Source organism: Anopheles maculipalpis, chromosome 2RL (assembly GCF_943734695.1).
Source record: "Anopheles maculipalpis chromosome 2RL, idAnoMacuDA_375_x, whole genome shotgun sequence".
Classification (NCBI taxonomy): domain Eukaryota; kingdom Metazoa; phylum Arthropoda; class Insecta; order Diptera; family Culicidae; genus Anopheles; species Anopheles maculipalpis.
The window spans coordinates 95707977-95725641 of NC_064871.1; the positions used below are offsets into that span (position 1 = coordinate 95707977).

The 17665-nt window shown below is 42.6% G+C and overlaps 3 protein-coding genes across 3 annotated transcripts; all 3 read left to right on the top strand.

Annotated features, from left to right (window-relative positions):
- The first annotated feature begins 5613 nt into the window (after window positions 1-5613).
- LOC126568636 (uncharacterized) lies at window positions 5614-5883 on the top strand. Its single transcript, XM_050225148.1, has one exon. It carries the CDS (start codon window positions 5662-5664, stop codon window positions 5881-5883), a length of 222 nt encoding a protein of 73 aa, XP_050081105.1. The 5' UTR covers window positions 5614-5661.
- Window positions 5884-6692: 809 nt separating this feature from the next.
- On the top strand, window positions 6693-12868 carry LOC126568245 (lipoyltransferase 1, mitochondrial). The gene is made up of 5 exons (XM_050224690.1): window positions 6693-7306; window positions 9023-9130; window positions 12086-12189; window positions 12291-12540; window positions 12619-12868. Exons 1-5 carry the CDS (start codon window positions 6698-6700, stop codon window positions 12778-12780), a joined length of 1233 nt encoding a protein of 410 aa, XP_050080647.1. The 5' UTR covers window positions 6693-6697; the 3' UTR covers window positions 12781-12868.
- Window positions 12869-15111: 2243 nt separating this feature from the next.
- Window positions 15112-15907, top strand: LOC126568611 (cytochrome b-c1 complex subunit 7-like). Its single transcript, XM_050225118.1, has 3 exons — window positions 15112-15258; window positions 15477-15524; window positions 15623-15907. Exons 1-3 carry the CDS (start codon window positions 15222-15224, stop codon window positions 15868-15870), a joined length of 333 nt encoding a protein of 110 aa, XP_050081075.1. The 5' UTR covers window positions 15112-15221; the 3' UTR covers window positions 15871-15907.
- Window positions 15908-17665: the final 1758 nt, after the last annotated feature.

Below are 17665 nucleotides of genomic sequence, written 5' to 3' on the forward strand. Positions count from 1 at the left end.
GCCAATACAGCTGCTGATTGCGCGTACATTACGAAGCCCGAAACGAATCAGGACGATGGAACGATTAAAGGAAAATAATCCTACGATTATTAACTTGGCATTTGAAGCAACGCGTTAACGAATGGTGGTGTGTGTGCCATTAGGAAGCCCGAAGGGAGGATAAAAAGGTGAAATGAAGGTCGATTTCTTTCCCTTTTCCAGGGGTAAAAAACACGTTCTAGAGTGTGTGGTTTGCTTAATGTGTTAACAATGCTTTGCAATGCAAGAAAAGTCACCGAATGCGGATTGATAACATTTACTCTAAAATACCAAGTAAAACAAACAGTGCAAATCCTTTTACCGGGCCTCGGAATCCCAAAACGGGGTGTCGAAAAACCGGCCGAACGTTTGCACACCGAAACAGATAAGAAAATTATTCATATATTTATTTATTGCTTAGAGCGAAGCAAAACAAACACACATTATATATATGCATGCGCCTGCGTGTATGCAAAAAAAAATCGGAGCGATATGAATTATTTAGAGTTAAAATGATGTAATGTGAAATAATGTGGTAGAAGAGAAAAGAGGAAAAGAGTGAAAGCAAAGCAAAAATAGCAAGCAAACAATCAAATTCGCTTTAAAACAAAACAACAAACAGAAAAAATCACCAATGCTTGGAAAAGAAAAAGGATAACAAAACACATGAGAAGAAAATGAAGGTAAATCTTATATACATAAATATACACACACAGAGAGAGCACACACCTAATGGATAAGCCGAAGAAGAATCTTTGATGTTTTAAGATGTATTACAATTATTGTTTTTCATTCGTCAGGGGGCATACTACACAAGGTATATAATAATTTGCATTTCGGGACAAACAAATAGTGGAGTAATAAGGAAGAAAATTCCGAAGGAAACATCTATTTACAGTTGTTGTTATCGCGTGTGTCGCGTGGTGAATTGGTGACAAAATAAACAACCGAAAAACGATCGAAACCGAAGAAGCATGGAATAAGAGGGCAGAAAAATGCCATTAGCGAGAAGCATATGTAACGGGGATTAAAGTGTAATTTTACTTTAAACAAGAAGGAAAAAAGCCTTCAAACCACAAGTAAGCAGAAATCATATTTGTACTATTGGCATTGATGGTTGGTGTTTGTGTGCCCGGTTGTGCGTGTTTTGCTTGTATTTCTCCTTGTGTTCCTTCTTTTTGTTTTCCATTTTGCAGATCTAAATCTAACAATACTTTTGGAGACATTTTTTAGCGTGGCTAAGATCCCCCTGAGAAAAATGGCAGAAGAGAAGCGTTTTCTTTAGGTAGGTTCATGTGTGTACCGCAAGGGAAAAAGTCTTAAACCAAAATACCCGTCAGTGTTCAACAAGTGCAAGCTAAAATGGCGTACCAGGTAAAAAAGCACCTAAAAAACCTCCTTGTCAGGCAACATTTATCTTGTTTAAAGTTGTATAAAAATAAGAGGGAAGAAAGGAATTATTCGGCATACTAGCGCAGCACGCGGAAAAGAACATACAAAACAAATGGTTGCCTTATTTTAATTACTTCAACGCGATTAGACACAACTAGAATGGACGCTAGACGTATCACACGTTGCACGTACGTAAAAGGATCACGCTTCGTTACTATTTTCGCGATTGTCTGATGCTCTTTTTCTTTAGTTTTGTTTTATTTTTGCATAAACATTCCACACTTTCTGTTTTTCTTTATTGTTTTTGTTTGTTTCTTCTATTTATATGTAAAGTCCTAGTTTTGTTCATATTTTTGTCTAAGTGTCTGTTTTATTCTTCTCTAATTAATTTGTTTTATTTCGTCATATAATATTTTCAATTAGCGTAACATTACTTTTGCTCTTCTTGAAAAAGCTTCTTTGGACTCTCGGTTACCGATTATGATCCAACAGGGGCTGTTTATATTTTGCTAGCCAAAGGCTATAAAAGCGAAGAAGGAATGTTTATGTGGTTTTCTTTTGCTATTTTACGCTCGTTCAGCAATATCCCGTTTTTTGTTTGTTTTGTAGAGATGTATTGTTAAGCAAAAAATAACCTCAACTAAGGCAATCAGCGAAGAAGCAAGAAAGATAGAGGGAGAGGTTTCAAACCGGAACACAACCCATTTTCTGTGGGAAAAGGAAGAAAACTACACATCACCCGCGAATCCGTTAGACCGTTCGTTCGTCGTAATTAATATATTTGCCGTTTGTTTCAGTTTATATTTTTCTAATTTAATTTTTCCTTTGCGCATTACGTTACGACGGACGTGTTTCGTCGTAGTTTTTTTTTTATCTTACCGAAATATACTTTAAAGCATTGTTAAGTATCTAATTGTCTAAATATAAGTTCCTTGATTTAATTTTGTATTATTTGTTGTGCTTTGGAAATCCGAATTTTAGCATTTAGTATTGTAATTAAGTACTTCTACTTCAATTACTAACAAATTCTATTTTTATCTTATTTTTAAGCTTCTTTTTCCCCTACAAAATTTAAACAGAAATAAAACCACACTTGAACATCTTTTCTCAATCCTCATGATGATGGTCCGCCGAGACAAGAAAAGGAGCATAAAGTGGCTGTGCAAACTAGCTAGTTAGTTAGTTAGTGCATAGTGTTCTAGCAACTCACATCACAAACATCGGGAGAATCGGGAGAAAAAGCATAGCTACTATCGCTCTATCTAGCCACTCATCTTTGAAACTTTAACACAAAACTCGCCGGAAGTTGAAGACCAAAATTGCAGTAATGTAGTTTATTAGCTAGACGCATTGTGCGAATCAATTCTACTAACCGTGCGTTGTATTTTGAATGCTTACAACACTTCTTCTTAAAGTCCCGTTTCTCCTTAAAGTATAGTAACAACTCCATTTAACAGAGAAATATAGAGAGATACACTTTATATCCAGAAAGGAAAGGAAAACCGTGATTTTTTTTGGTATATTCAACCACGTGTTCAGCAGCACGATTAAAAATGAATGAATACAAAATAATGGCGCCAAACATGGCTTCCCCTCGACAGAAAATTTTTCCTTTAAACTCGTTCTAATGAGGCTGATGTAACGATCCAATATCATTTTGCATTCCGACAGTTCGGGAAAAGTTGGACCAAAGGTTTCACAGAAAAGCCGCAACTGTTTGAAATCCTGATCCTTGATCGTGAGACCATGATCTACATCAAACTTTCATTTATATTTAAAAAATCCTATACAAATAGAGAAGAAACTCAAGAAGGATTACAAGACAAGATAAGAAATAAGCGGCAAAATTTATAAATTAATTTAAAAATGAACATCTAATTATAGAACGACAATTTGTCGAGCGGAAGCCATGCTCAACGCCAACAGGATGCAGCTTTGTGATGTCCATGGTGGGATTAGGCTTTGAAGGCTGCCGTTCGATGCGTGTGTGTATATCCTTATCAAAAGAGGAAGAGGAAACAAAAATTGCTTGACAAACTGGTGTGATCGATATTAAGGTGCTTTAGGAGTGTGTTGGCTTTTTACGCGCGATGGCTGGTTGGCGAATGAAGAAAAAAAAATAGAACCGGAAACTCGAGCCAAATTGGGGAACCAAGACAAAATATTGGCGCGCATTGGATGTGTAGGTGTGTGTGTGGTGTAGGGACGAGGGGCGTATATTGGCAAAGCAGAATGCAATGCTGACATTTATGAATAAAACAATGCTGCAACGTGATTAATATATAGCTTATGTGTAACGGAAACATAACCCCTCTCGGTCTAGTGCGTTGAGTTGAGTATTTTTGTGGCGTTTTATGATCTGTAGCTTGTAGCTATAACACCCAGTCTCATTCCTCCACCATCAATGAAAAGTAGACAAAGTTGATAATGGTTTCACCTCTCGGGTGCTGCAATTATCACCGTACCACAACATAGTGTACAAAACACGGCCTGTTCTCGCCTTACTTGTGCCTGTAGAGTCCGGAGAACAATTTGCGCAGTTCTGGTGGATGCTTTCTATGTGGGTCACCGCACATCGCTCGCCGGTCCCACTCGGACACTACTATCATCGGCAAACTATTAGCGCGTAGTGTGACGTAGGCATATTAGCGGCAACCACCAACTGAGACGCGGAATTACTACAACGAATAATCAGCGGTGGAAGATTGTCCCTTGGTCATGTCGGCTTCGTTATCAATTCGCGGCAGGGTGGCAATATGTGCATGGTGGGAACCTAACACCTAGCGTCTGGGATCTCGTGTCCAGATCCTACATTCCGTTTTGACCTTACCGAGGACATACCATTGCACTTGACATCGGTACGGTCGATGCGTACTCCTCCTGCATTTCACGGTCTAGGGCTTGTCAGCTTGGTTCTACGTCGTCGCAGCGGATCCTACCGCAACATTTACCGTCGTGAGAGTAGTTGGTACATCGCATCACGCATCAGCCATCGCTTGACACTCGGTCGACACGTGATGCGGTTTACGATAAACGATGCATGTCGTAGGTTTTGATGCAATTGATGCATCGCGTAATGTGGAATGGAAATACGCGCAACGATCGTAACAATGTGGCGTGATATGTGGCTAGTGAAAGCATGCTTCATTATTATGTTCATCTATTGTATCTCGCGCGAGAAAGTTAAATAAATAAATAATATAAGGGAGGGTTGAATTAAATAATTGTACGTCATCATCTGTAATTTCACACATAAATATCAAGTTCTCTTTTAATACTAGCAATACGGCCTGGGCGTCCTTTATGAATAAAAAAAAATCAAATTCATTGATACTTCCAAGAGCTTCTAGGTATACAGGTGCAATAAAATATTCTGAACATCTTTATCTCCAACATGACTATGGAAACGTACGATCGTACTTTTGGCAAGAACAACGTATTTTTGTCAAATTTATATTAAATGTTTTATAAAATATTGAACGTAATTTATAAAATTTATTTAATTTGGGAAGTATTGGTCAGTGTTGAATAGAGTATTCATGTCTAAGAGAGGTTTGCTCGCACTAGGACTAAAATTGATTTATATAGTCTTGCGTATAAGGAGACTGGATTCGAAAGGGATTAGATACTCAATCTCGCCGTGTGAAAAACCGCCGGCCACTGTGCTACCCCTACCGATAATATCCTTCCTGCATTTTTCCTTCGTCTAAAAATACATGATTTAAAAAAATATATAATAGTACAAATTTAAAATCCGAAACCAACGATCCAACCCGCTGGGGGGATTCGAAAATATTCGCTACGCGCTAGTGTATACTCGACCAACGGCTGTACATACACTCGCACGCCAACGTAAACAAACGCACCAACACCGAGCTGGAACGCGGCGCACGCTCGCAGCATAAAGCGGCCGCAAGTGTATAAATTAAATCGTCGCACCCGCAGCTGGACCTATTCACGCTCAAACCGTCTGATCTGATCTAGCACGATCGCGTTACCAAGTGTTCTACTTCCAGTCCTATGTCTCGACTTTTTGCTACGTTTGCGTACTACCGCGTACCATTCGGGTCGTCTACCACAGTTTGACAGCTGGTCGGGATAAAAACAAACGAAAAGCAAGCGCTGAGTGAAAGTGAACCCCAGTGTGGAATAAATAAGCAGCATAAGAGGAGGAGACAGCAGAAAAGGCAACGTACAGCAGGCTGTACGTAGCAGACCCATTTCGTCCTCACGTCTGGTCAATTGAAAGGAATGCCCTTTAACTGCAGTCGCGATTGTGTAGGTATTCGATACCGCATCAACTCGCTGCACCAAACCTGGAAGTGGCTGCACCAGACCATCGCCCTGCACGAGTACCTGATTTCGATGAGCTCAGCTGACACGAATAACGCCAGCCGAAAGTCGCACCATCCACTACAACAGGGAAGCATTATTTGCAGCAGCAGCATCATTAACACCGTCGCTTGTTGTTAAGGTACACGGAGTTTCAGAGTTCCGTAGGCGCCCCCAGCTGTGTGTAGTGTTGTGAGAAGAAAAAAAGGTGCATTATTCATTCCAGTTCCAGTGTGGTTTAAACTTAAGGCTCTTAGTTCTTAGACGTGCATAGTGGTTGCCTTGCATTGCCTGTTTTATTGTGTTCCTTTGGAATTTTTAACGTTAAAAAGCCAGAATTACCTCATCTAAAAACTCTAGTCAACAAGTGACCGTCTCCAAGCTGAAAGGACCAACCGATCATCCGTTCAATAGTGTGTGGTGTTCAGTGTCAGTCAGTGTGCTGTAATAAAAATAGAACTCTACCATCCATAGCTAACGCGTGGACACTGCCAATTTCACTTCACAGCGTAGTGTAGCGAAGTACTCCTCCGAAGACTGAATATCTGGCCATCCGTTCGTGTATATCTTGCACAAAACGTTGTGAAATTAAGCGCATTTGCTTCAGGAACTCCCGAAAAAAGCACCCTCGAAACGTCAATCATACAGGTGGCTTTGCGAATTTGCGTATCAAAACAAAGGAACCGGCCAAAAACAACCCGGCCTCTTCGGAAAGGTCGAACAAAAAATCCCACAACGCAAAAAAAAAATCGGCACCGCGATACATATAACAAAGAAAGTGCAAGCGAAGCGCCTACTCTGTTGTGTTTGTTACATCCCTCTACGGTGCGCATAGCATAGCACCATAGTGTTAGTGCCACCCCGCGAACGAAAAGTGTGCGTACAAGTGGAAATAAAACAGCTGGTTATCATCATCATCGTAGGAAGCGGAAAAATCCCACCCATCGTTTGCAAGATGGCTGCCATGGTAGCGAAACGATCGCTCGTTCGATCCTGTAGCCGGCTGTACGTGCTTTCCCAGCATCAGGGACAAGTGTGCGGCTACTCCTCCTCAACGAAGCACCCGTACCAGGGTAATGGTGAGGGTAGCAGTCCGACCGGCCATCTGACCATGACCAGCAGCAGCAAGCAGCTGTCGACGGCCGAAATCAAGAAGATCCCGGATGCGGAGGTGCGCAAGTCCGTCTTCATCTCGCAGTCGAACGATGTGTTCACGAATCTGGCACTGGAGGATTGGATCTATCGGCACTTCGATCTGACGAACCATCACATCCTGATGCTATGGATTAACAAACCGTCGGTGGTGATTGGACGGCATCAGAATCCATTCTCGGAAACGAATGTTTCCGCGCTGGAACGTAATGGGATCGAGCTGGCTCGGAGGAACAGTGGAGGTGGTGCGGTTTATCACGATCCCGGCAACCTGAACTGTACCTTCTTTATGCCGCGAGCCCGGTACGATCGGAAGTACAATCTGACGCTGTTGACACGCGCCCTATATCGGGAGTACGGCATCAATGCGGAGCTGTCCGCACGGGACGATATTGTGCTGCTGGGAAAGAAGGTATGATTATGAGCATTTTTTTCTTGTTTTTTGAGGGTATCGAATCACAGCAGGAAAGGTTCGGAGCGCTCTGACTGTCCAGCTACAAGTGATTAATTAAGAAATCAATTAATCCGCAAATAGCACGTCAAGACTACCTGAGGTTTAATTTTAGGTACATGACTAGGAAGTCAAGTCAAAGATTTTGTATTATGAGATGTTCAAACAGCATAAACAGGATCGACGAAGAATTATGGACCAAATTACAATATTAAAGATACAGCGGCTATCTTCCAGGAGGGTCTCTGCAACCTTCAACCAGATAGGATTATCTGAGCAATTATTGCAATTATTTGTCAAGAAGGACGTACACTTGTCGAACGTCTTGGACATACATGCCATCCATCACGTCCTCTCGATTCGAAAGATGTTACCCTGTTTTTATACCACTCCTTGAGCTCGTGCAAAAATGCGAGATACAGATATAGCAGGAATGTTTTTCCTACATTGAACTCACATCATAATTAACGATGCTATCCAGCAGTTAGTGGTGCTAGGTAGACTGCAAAGGCAAGAAGCATCGTCGGTGTTCGCGAGTGCGAATGGAAGCGGTGATTTCACGTGTTGCGAGCATGACCCACAAAACCGGTTCTTCACCATATGCCTGGACCTCGACGTTCGGAAGGAAGAGAGCATAGCGCAACGCGCGTTTCCGTTCACTCACATATTCGCAAACTCGCTCACACCACCCGGTGCACGTGCACTGGGTGCGAAATTTGCATGTCTCTCGTACGCGCTTTGCCGTGTGTACGTGTGCGAGTACCACGATGTCTTAAGAGTCGTTCTTTATTCGCACGCAACTAAGTAGTCTGGATTGTTTTTAGATAAGCCGCACAAGAATGGCTCTGCCTGCGACCGCGATTCACCCTTGAACCTACCACGCTTCGAATCCGATTTCTGTCCCTGCATGGCTGATGCTTCTGATGGAGACAACAGACGAGCGACAGTCATCGTGGTATCTGTTGCCAGGCAACAGAGCACCAAGAAGAGTCAACGTTGTTTCATCAATGCTTCAAGAAATGCTACATCTGCCGTTGCTATGTACGTTCGCACGGCTGCCTGTACACTCACCCGGCGGATGATATCTATCTGTCCAACTGTGGAGGTTAATAAACCGAACCACCACTGCGTCCATCTTGTGTACGGGTTTATGTGATGTCAATGACACTACCGCTCCAGAAGGTAAATCGCCTTCTTGAAGGATGATGTACCGTTCTGTGTGCTAAATTTATAAAATGGAATCCTTTAAAATGGAATCTTGTGGTTCGAACAAAAAATGTTCATCCTTGGTAACATAAATTGTTTTGCCAGAGTAGAACAGGCGGCACTGTTGCTTATCTGTCATAATGTCGGACGGAAAGCAGGCAAGATTTTTGCAAACAAAAAAAGCAACAAAAAAAAACCTCCAAGTCATCATCGCGTCTGCATCGCGGAGACCCTAGGCGGTGGTATATGGTCGTAGGACTTGATGCTTATCTGCAAAGACATTAGAGAATAGAAGTTGATTTTGATGGTGGGACTAATCTAATCGGGTGTTTTTGTTTTTAACCTCGAAATGTCTATGGAAGAATGAAGACTCCAAATAAGAAGTTACCGGTGTTTTTTATAAGATCCCCATTTTTGGGAATGATTTAATTAAGTACCTAATGGTTTTCTTTCCTTTCTTCCATTTCACAGATATCGGGCACCGCAGCAAAACTAGGCCAACCGAACGCTTATCATCACTGTACGCTCTTAGTAAACTCGAACAAACTTCACCTGGGTGCATCACTCGCTAAAGATAACGTAAGTATAGTAAGATTTGGTTGAACCAAAGCGAGCAAAAAAAAAGGGCTAAGATGCTTCTCCAATCGCCTGTTGCTATGCCCGAACATTGCGAAAACAACATCCAAGCAATAACACACAATCGTACACAAGCAGTAGAGAAGCAAGAGCGCGTACGACGGATGGTCCGATCTAACGAGATAAACCGGTTGGTCACACCATACCATAAATAAGACTGTAAAATGTCTGTCCCCCCGGCGTCTAGAAGGAAGGAACTAAGAAACCACCCGAGGCCCCCATTGTCAATGAAAGCGAGAGTATGTGTGTGTGCCTTTTGTTTCCTCTATGCGTTTCCAGTTGCAAAAAACGAGGACTGGGATGAAAAAACAAACAAACGATGTGTAAGGCTTTGCGATGATAAATTATCATAATGATAACGCTTTATGGTACAACAGCTGATACGGAGGGGAATGTTTGTTTGTTTGTTCAAAACAGCAAGCATGCAATTGCCGGCTGCTCCAAGCGAGGAACGTTTGTTCGGGGTTTTATAGCATAGAATTACTTAATAGAATTTGTCATGCTATAAAAACAGTTTTTTGAAGATATACCTATACTAATTGGGCCTACGGTGTCTCTATGGTCATTAAGAAAAGTTGTCTGTTTGTTAATGAAAACTGGCACAAAATGTACCCCTTGTCCGAGTTTGAATTGTTCGCCTAGTTAAAATATTCTTTATGAGGACAGTCACTCGACCGGCAACCGGTTGCCAACTTCTTTACCATTGGCAACACAAAACCTCAGCTCAGCTGATTGGCATAAAACGAATAAATTGTATTGCATCAGGCTCGCCCCCGGCCCTTTTGTTCGATGCGTCGTCGTACACGATTTCGCAGATGATTTCATCGGGCCGTTGTACCGCGAGTCTGGGGTTGCTGCCATTCGCCCCAATATCCTTGACCACACTCACTGAACTTTGGACGGTGAGTTTCGTTTTTTGCTCTGAACGCACTGGAGAACCACCATCGCAACAAAAGAACAGTCTTATTGTGAACCCATGTGCGAATCGCTGCTGATAAATAATATCTCCGATAAGATGAGACGTGTAGCAGGAAGAGGTAACAGGCATGTAAAAAGAAGCAAGTACGAGAAGAGGCTGTTTATGTATGTTTTTGTACCGAAGAAATTAAGGCCAAATGTCTATGAACTGGTTCGATGTACCGGTTCGAACCGGAATGTCCTGCTACTCGAAGATAAGCCTTCTTTCCGCGTGTTGCGTTTTATATTTGGAAGAACGGCCGGACTGCGTGTGCTCTTACCGCACACGCTTGTTTACTTTGGCAGCTGGATGGAGTCCGATAAGCATGTCTGATGGAAATAACCCCCCCGCACTGTACATGTGCTTGATGTGGGGGTCTTCTTGTTGTTGGTGGTTTGTTTTTTACAGCTGAGCGTCGAATTGAGCCCGTAATGATTGCCAAACGACCTTATTTTCGACACAAAGACAAACGCAACGGTTAGAAATTTTCCACTGTCAAGCTGTTTGTAGAACAGACGAATCGACGACCATCATCATCATCACCAGCGAAGAATAGGTTAGCTCCGCTTTGAAACAATGGGTCGATTTTTTGGGGTAGTTGGGGGTTCCCAAGATAACAGGCACGGGAAGGTACGAACTGTATATTTGCTTTGATTGCGAAGATGTGTGGAAAGTTACCAACAACCCACCCTTCTTGTTTTGGAAGAGCAATATCCGACAAAACGAAAATTTAGAGATAGCAATTCTCAGTCGGGCTGATGCATCTGTGAAATGATAAGATGCGCTCTCATTATAAAGCACAATTAGGAGCGTGATGGATAGCACCAATAAATCATTATACTTAGAATGGAAGACATTGTATAGCATTTTGATAGTAGGATCCATTGAACCTGTTTATACTAGATACTAGTATACTAGATTAATTGATCATATCATGTGATTGATACCAGACGGCAGAGTCCTTCAATGTTCTCTCGCATATATGCTCATCTTCGAACAAGCTGCAATCGAGCTTTGGATGAAAACTCTCGACTAAAAGCGCCGTCTACAGAGCTACTACAACTCAAGATGGCGATCTATGTTAGTTATAAAAAATGGCTCCTCTACTCTTAAACCAAAATGGAGGACCATCATCACCGAATGGGAGAATATTGGTGTTACAACCATTACATTGTACACTGGGCACTAGTTCAACTAGCTCAATATACTCTATTAACAGATACTCATTCTGTAATCGTCTGTGTGCGAATGCCGCAACCACCACCACCAGTGCACTTCACCCCCCAGTCAATCTCGGTCACATATGATTCGCCAGACTTGGGGAGGCATCAATTTATCTTGATTAAAAACGTTTGCTGCGCTGGTTGTTTAATAGAAACTGGTGCAAACCGGTTGCCCACCGCTCGACCGAACCGGAATCGGTATGTAGGGCCTGGGACTGCATTACGATTCTTAATGCCTCCATCACCACCACTGCCTTCTCTTGATGCGTTTTTAAGCGCACAGATATGACGCCGTAAGCTGGCGAGCTCCACCGAAGATGCCCTTTGTACTTGTTAGGCCCCGGGATGTGTTTGAATTCGATGGTACTCTGAAACAGAATTGAAGGACACCACCGGTTAACTAGGAGAGGTGTATAGTGGTGGTAGCCAGCTTTGGAAGATGTTTTCGTTACCAGCAATTGGGGGGGTTGATAACGAGAGGTGGGAGAGTTCATTTTGATAAGGGACTGTTAAACAATCTCATTCCCTTTTTTGCGGACTCGAGTTGATGCGTTCATTAGGTGATGGGGAATGGACTGAGTTTACTAGAGGGCCTCCTCTGTCTCTCTCTCTCTCTCCACACCCATGGGGGTTATCTGTGTAACTTGAATTATATTGTTGATGTATGTATTTATTTTTTCTCTCTCGCTTTTTCTTTTTCCTTCCATTTCCGTGCAGGTCGAAATAACAAGCAAGGCGACCGCCTCTATCCCATCGCCAATCAAGAACCTTGTTGACGTAAACCGAACCGTAAACATCCAGCAGCTCCTGTCGGCCATTGGGTAAGTGGACAATCTCGTTTACGTCCAGTTTGCCACTTTGTTGCAAGTTTAAGTTTCAAAACTAACCTCACTTACCTGTGTCGTCGCATGGCTTGTTCTAGGTACGAGTTTCTACGCACACCTGCCACCCAGCTGACCGATGGTGGGCGCGAACTGTTGATGAAGCAGCGCGGCTTCCAGCTAATCAATCCAACCGACAAGTGGTTCCCGGGCATCACGGAACTGCGCGAAAACTTTGCCTCCTGGGAGTGGCGGTTTGGAAAGACGCCAAACTTCTCCGTACAGAAGACGATCCAGCCTAAATCGGCCAGTGCTGGGCAGGAAATGAAGCTGAAAGTTGACGTTGAAAAGGTGGGTCTTATCAGCTAGTGGCCGTGTGTTTGGTTGAGAGTTCGCAACTAATCTTTGTTGTGTCTTCTCTCTATCTAGGCGCTGATCAAAGAAATTAGTCTAATCCTGCCGAACCACGAACCGATTCCGGTAGTGTCGGACATGGTTGGACGTGCGTACAATGAGGATTGCTTCCATGGCATTGCGGAAGCGCTGAAGGGTGCCAACACCGAGCATATGCAGCAGGCGATGGGATTATGAAGGTTAGTCCTACCAGCGACAGCTACCACCGTACCGTCCACATCGACGAACGCCGACAGCGGACCGGACGATGGACGCAGTTGAAAGTGAATGCGGTACAGTCGCTGTCCAGTGCTGCTGCTGACTCATCAAACGTCGTTTCTCTCTAAAGTTCTCGGGACAAACAAAAACAAAGCTACTAAAACTGATTTGAAATTCAAACAATACACCCAACGGTTAGCAGATGGCACCAACCCATCACCTAGAAATAGCAGTACGCTTGTGCCGAGGGCTTGTCCTACCGGTTGGTAACAGTAAACAAGGTCTTCCTACTACCTCGTTTCTTACCCCAACCCTGAACTTAGGGGGCTGGCGAGTCGTTCGGGAAGGTTAATCGATAGCATGACTCCCTGCTAGCCTGCTTTCAATACCATCGTTCGATAAGTGCCTTTTCGGATGTAGTAGGATTGTAGGATTAGGTGTACGTGTCCACATTCATAATGCATATGAGCAACCAAACAACGGCGAGTAGTGCTGTGGTCAGTCGATCGACCTTGCATAACAAACTCGCGATTACCAACACTAGCACAAAAAAACGCCAAAGAACCATATATGCACGCGCGCTAATCAGCTGTTGTTTCTCCGACACCGTAGTTCCATTTCTTTTGCCAACTGCTGGACTCTTTAGTTTTGCATTTCACCGGTTTTATGAGTCTGCTTCCACCCAGGGAGTAGAGGAAATGTATTGACTCTTCTCTTTTCGTCGTATAGATTACATCAAGATTAGTCGCAGATTTCTCGAGATTAGGCTGTATCAGTTTTGCTCCTGTTTTTTTTTTTAATAATTGTGATGATGAGATGTTGATGCGGTTTTTCTTCTGATGGACGATAGCTTGTGATTAGGTTTAAATCTTACCGACAAAATTAACATCAGTTTTTAAACTCCCAGTTACTACATTAATAATCCGTACGAACTTTCGTTCTACAATGTGGCAATGCAAGTAGTCAATAAGTGATCATTCAATTACTCTCCTTATATTTTTCGCTAGATTTTTAGTTAGTTACGTTAGTGTGTGCACTTCCCAGGAAAACCGTGCATCTTCTACCACGGGATACATCAAGAATACGATCATATCATTTCGTCACGACACCGCCAACACCTGCCAACAAGTTTTAGTTGGATGGCCGGCTGTTTGGTTTGGTTAGGATTTTAGCCCTTATATTGTTTTACTTGAGTGCTTTGTATTTTTTCAATCCTGTATTTTTTTAACGTGCAAACCTAGACTACTTTTACTAGTACTTGTGTGTTTTTTCTTCCTCTTTCTGTTGTTCCTTCACTCTTAAAATTAGTGTTCAAGCGTAGGGAGTTGTAGCGTAAGTTAGTGCGTAATTATAAATAAACAGAACAGACCTCCCAGACAAACCAGTTGTTCATGTAATTGTTGATCATATAAATAGCAAATAAGGTAGACGCGTATAGCGAATGTTAATAAATGCAAAATGTATGATATAAGCGATTGATTTTGTGTTTATTTCATTTCTACCTCATAAGAGGCCTGTAGTACGAAGCGACATCATCGACAAGTTTGGAAGCGTTCTAAGGACCACGTATATTAAGAAACTTCGTCGTCTGAAGGGCATTGTAGTCTTCAGAGTCTTCATGTTCTGAGAGACTTTGTAGTTGAAGAGGCATCTACCAATGGACCTAGTTTGAGTAGGTCAATCTATCTATGGTAATTGAAGGAGATTCATCTATTGACAGGCATGATAATCAAACTCATCTAACCTCATCTAGCAAGTGACCTAGTCAAACAAGTATCATCTACCAAGAGACATCCTAGTTGAAGGAGCCATATATAACATTCGAAGGAGACTAATCTTCCTGTCCCTCTGCGAATGCCTGTATTGGGGTGATCTTCTGGTGAAGATCATGTGATATTGAAATATTTCGTGAGCTAAAAGAAGGTATCCAGACTATATACGTTTGTCAAATTTAAACTAAAGAATCTGCTAAGATTCCTCATTCCGAACCCTAATATCTAGCTTGAGCACATACTCAAATTGAAGGAGCCTGCGAGCACGTGCTTTTTACGCGATTACATAAAAACTTCCAAGCAGGTAGGGACACGTCGTTGTAGTTTCCCCAAGATATTGTTTTATTTAAAATAATATAAGCTATGGCGATAAAACAAAAAGCAATAATTTTATAAGGTGTTTAATTATTTACACAAATGTACAAAAAATAGGAAACGACACACCAAAAACATTGCAACGATTACATCAATCTTACAAGAACTCAATGTAAACGGAAACACCACTTTCACCCAACGCAGCTGACAGCTACGATCTGCCATTCGCCGATGAAACGTCAGGCACGATTTCGTTCTCATTTTTGCAAAAAAGTCGCAAGTTCGCGTTGAGCACTTCGGAGAAGGTTTTACGGACTTTTTTCGTCGCTAAAAATGTCGTACATCGCACGCAAGGGACCCGCCGTCTACTGTGAGTGTATTTAATAACCACAAACCCGTTTAAAGTGCATGCTGCAACGGGATTTCCATCGCCAAGAGCATTGTTTTGACGAGCCAAGCTCTGGTGCATTCTGGCACCGTAAATTACATAATGTGAAGAAAACCTGCAGTGGTTGTTTTTAAACGCAGGAAACTCTTGCTAAACGATTTGTTTACTGATTGCTGTCCACTTTTGTCACCCTCTTCTAGCTGCCCTTGGCAAATGGGCCTACAACATGGCCGGTTTCAACCAGTACGGTAAGTGGTGAGGCTTTGTTTGTTGTGTGCCCGTCGTGATCGGTGTTCGTGTGAATGCTTTCTCAAGCGAAAGACCCTGCTTTGCTTATCAACCGTAGGTCTCCACCGTGACGACTGTCTGTACGAGAACGACGACGTAAAGGAAGCGATCCGTCGCCTGCCGGAAAAGCTGAAGGATGAGCGCAATTTCCGCATCACGCGCGCCCTCCACCTCTCGATGACGAAAACCATCCTGCCGAAGGAACAGTGGACAAAGTACGAGGAAGACACCAAGTACCTGGAGCCGTACCTGCAGGAGGTGGTACAAGAGCGCGAGGAAAAGGTGAAATGGGAATCGAACAAGTAAACTTGGTTGCGCTGTGCGGGGATTCGACGAATACGCACTGCCGTGCCGTGGAAAATGCAACGTGAACAGCTCTGGGTGGATGTAGGATAGATTACAGCCACGCTTTCCCGTAACTATCAGCACGGCATTTTGTGTATTATTGTGCGAAACAAAATTAGGAATAAATCATGTATCGTTGAAACCAAACAACTGGATAAATTAGCGCAAATTGAAAAGAAAAAGATAAATATCGGATGAAACGAAAGGGATCTAAAAACGAACAAAATAATGACAGTTGGGACGAGCTTCTTAAAAACACTGCCGAAAGCTTTCATCCGCTGCCAGCTGCTTTTGACAGTAAGTGTTTGTTTACATGCGGGAAAGCTTTGTGTGGGTTGTTGCAGAGATGATCATCGTATGCTGCTAAAAATGGAGCAAAACTACATAAAATGACTGAGAAAAGGACTATAACTATAAAAAGTAAGTAAAAGTGTTGAATTTAAGCCGCTAGGTGTATGTTTTGGAGAGGTATCCAAGTTGTTAGGGTGTTGTTGCTTGATTGCTTCCCGGTACAAACAGAAGGAGCGGTGATTGCAACGGATTAATCTCCCCTATCCATATTTATCGGAAAAATACGTCTAATCATCAGTAATTTAGTGCACGTTAAAATGTTTGATAAAAATAATCTACTAATCGATATAGAATCTACGTAATTAGGAACATAGTTGTTCCCTTTTGCTTTGTGGCAGTATCGATTGTTTACGTTTGTATGGTGTCCAAAAAAGGGTGTTTGCGAGGTTGTATAGTGGAGGTACTTTAGTTTATAGACTACCCGAATTATCTAGTTTTTTTTATTTTGAAATTGGAGTTTTTTTTTTTTGTTGGTTAAATAATGGCAAAGGGTAATTATGTTCCTCATTAAAAATGTATCATTTCGCCGTATGTTTGCTCGTTCGTTTCTGATCGTTTCCGTCATCATTCCCGTTTCTTTAATTACAGCTTACAAGTGCAATTACATCACCATCTGGCCTCCACCACAGCTCCGGACTCCTGCCGCACCGTCTACCACATATCGACCGTAGTAGACATCTGTTTCTTCCCCGGAACGCTGTTTTCCCGTTTTTTATTGCGCCCTTTTTGCACCAACGTCACACCGTAACCGTGCCAAACGCGACAAAAAAACGCGAATACTTCGTAATATCCCAGTGCCAAAAACGACAGAGCTTGTCTGCGAAGTCGTCAAGATTGTCCTAAATAATTTAGCCTTTGGTCGATTCTCCCAGGCAGTATAGGCATGACATGAGACGTTGAACTGTGCTCCGTAACGTACATCAGAAAACAGGTTGATCTTTTAATGTTTTTTTTTTCGTGTCGTCTCACTCCTCTAATTAATACACCCAAAACCGCAAAATTCGTGGTACGTGTACTGCACTTTCCATTAACCTTCTTACTTCGTTCCTATCCCTATCAAGTAGGCATTTGCAAGCTGGCAACGCAAAATCGTACGCAGCGCGCGCACCTTTTTACTGCTTGCCGAAATTGTTTGTGACCTTTTTTTGTTGTTTTTGTTGGCGACTATTAATGTACCACGGTGTGACGAGGAAAAGCGAGCGAATTTTCCTTCGAGCCGCGTTTGCATTTAGCGAAAATTTTGTTAATCCCCAACCAGTTTTGCATCACAGTTGAATCGGCGTGAACACGCGCGCGTTCCTTCTTGCGCTGCGCATAATTTTTGCATACACACACTTTTCTTGTCTTTCTTTCTGTGCCTGCGTGTACGCGTGTATCGTAACCAGTTTGATGGTTCAAAGCGTGT

Excerpts from the sequence above, each read along its gene's own strand:
- LOC126568636 (XM_050225148.1), top strand. The coding sequence starts at position 5,662 with ATGCCCTTTAACTGCAGTCGCGATTGTGTAGGTATTCGATACCGCATC.
- LOC126568245 (XM_050224690.1), top strand. The coding sequence starts at position 6,698 with ATGGCTGCCATGGTAGCGAAACGATCGCTCGTTCGATCCTGTAGCCGG. Across the intron at positions 7,307-9,022 it reads TTGTGCTGCTGGGAAAGAAG|ATATCGGGCACCGCAGCAAA; the intron begins GTATGATTATGA and ends TCCATTTCACAG. Across the intron at positions 12,541-12,618 it reads TGAAAGTTGACGTTGAAAAG|GCGCTGATCAAAGAAATTAG; the intron begins GTGGGTCTTATC and ends CTCTCTATCTAG.
- LOC126568611 (XM_050225118.1), top strand. The coding sequence starts at position 15,222 with ATGTCGTACATCGCACGCAAGGGACCCGCCGTCTACT. Across the intron at positions 15,259-15,476 it reads CAAGGGACCCGCCGTCTACT|CTGCCCTTGGCAAATGGGCC; the intron begins GTGAGTGTATTT and ends ACCCTCTTCTAG. Across the intron at positions 15,525-15,622 it reads GGCCGGTTTCAACCAGTACG|GTCTCCACCGTGACGACTGT; the intron begins GTAAGTGGTGAG and ends TATCAACCGTAG.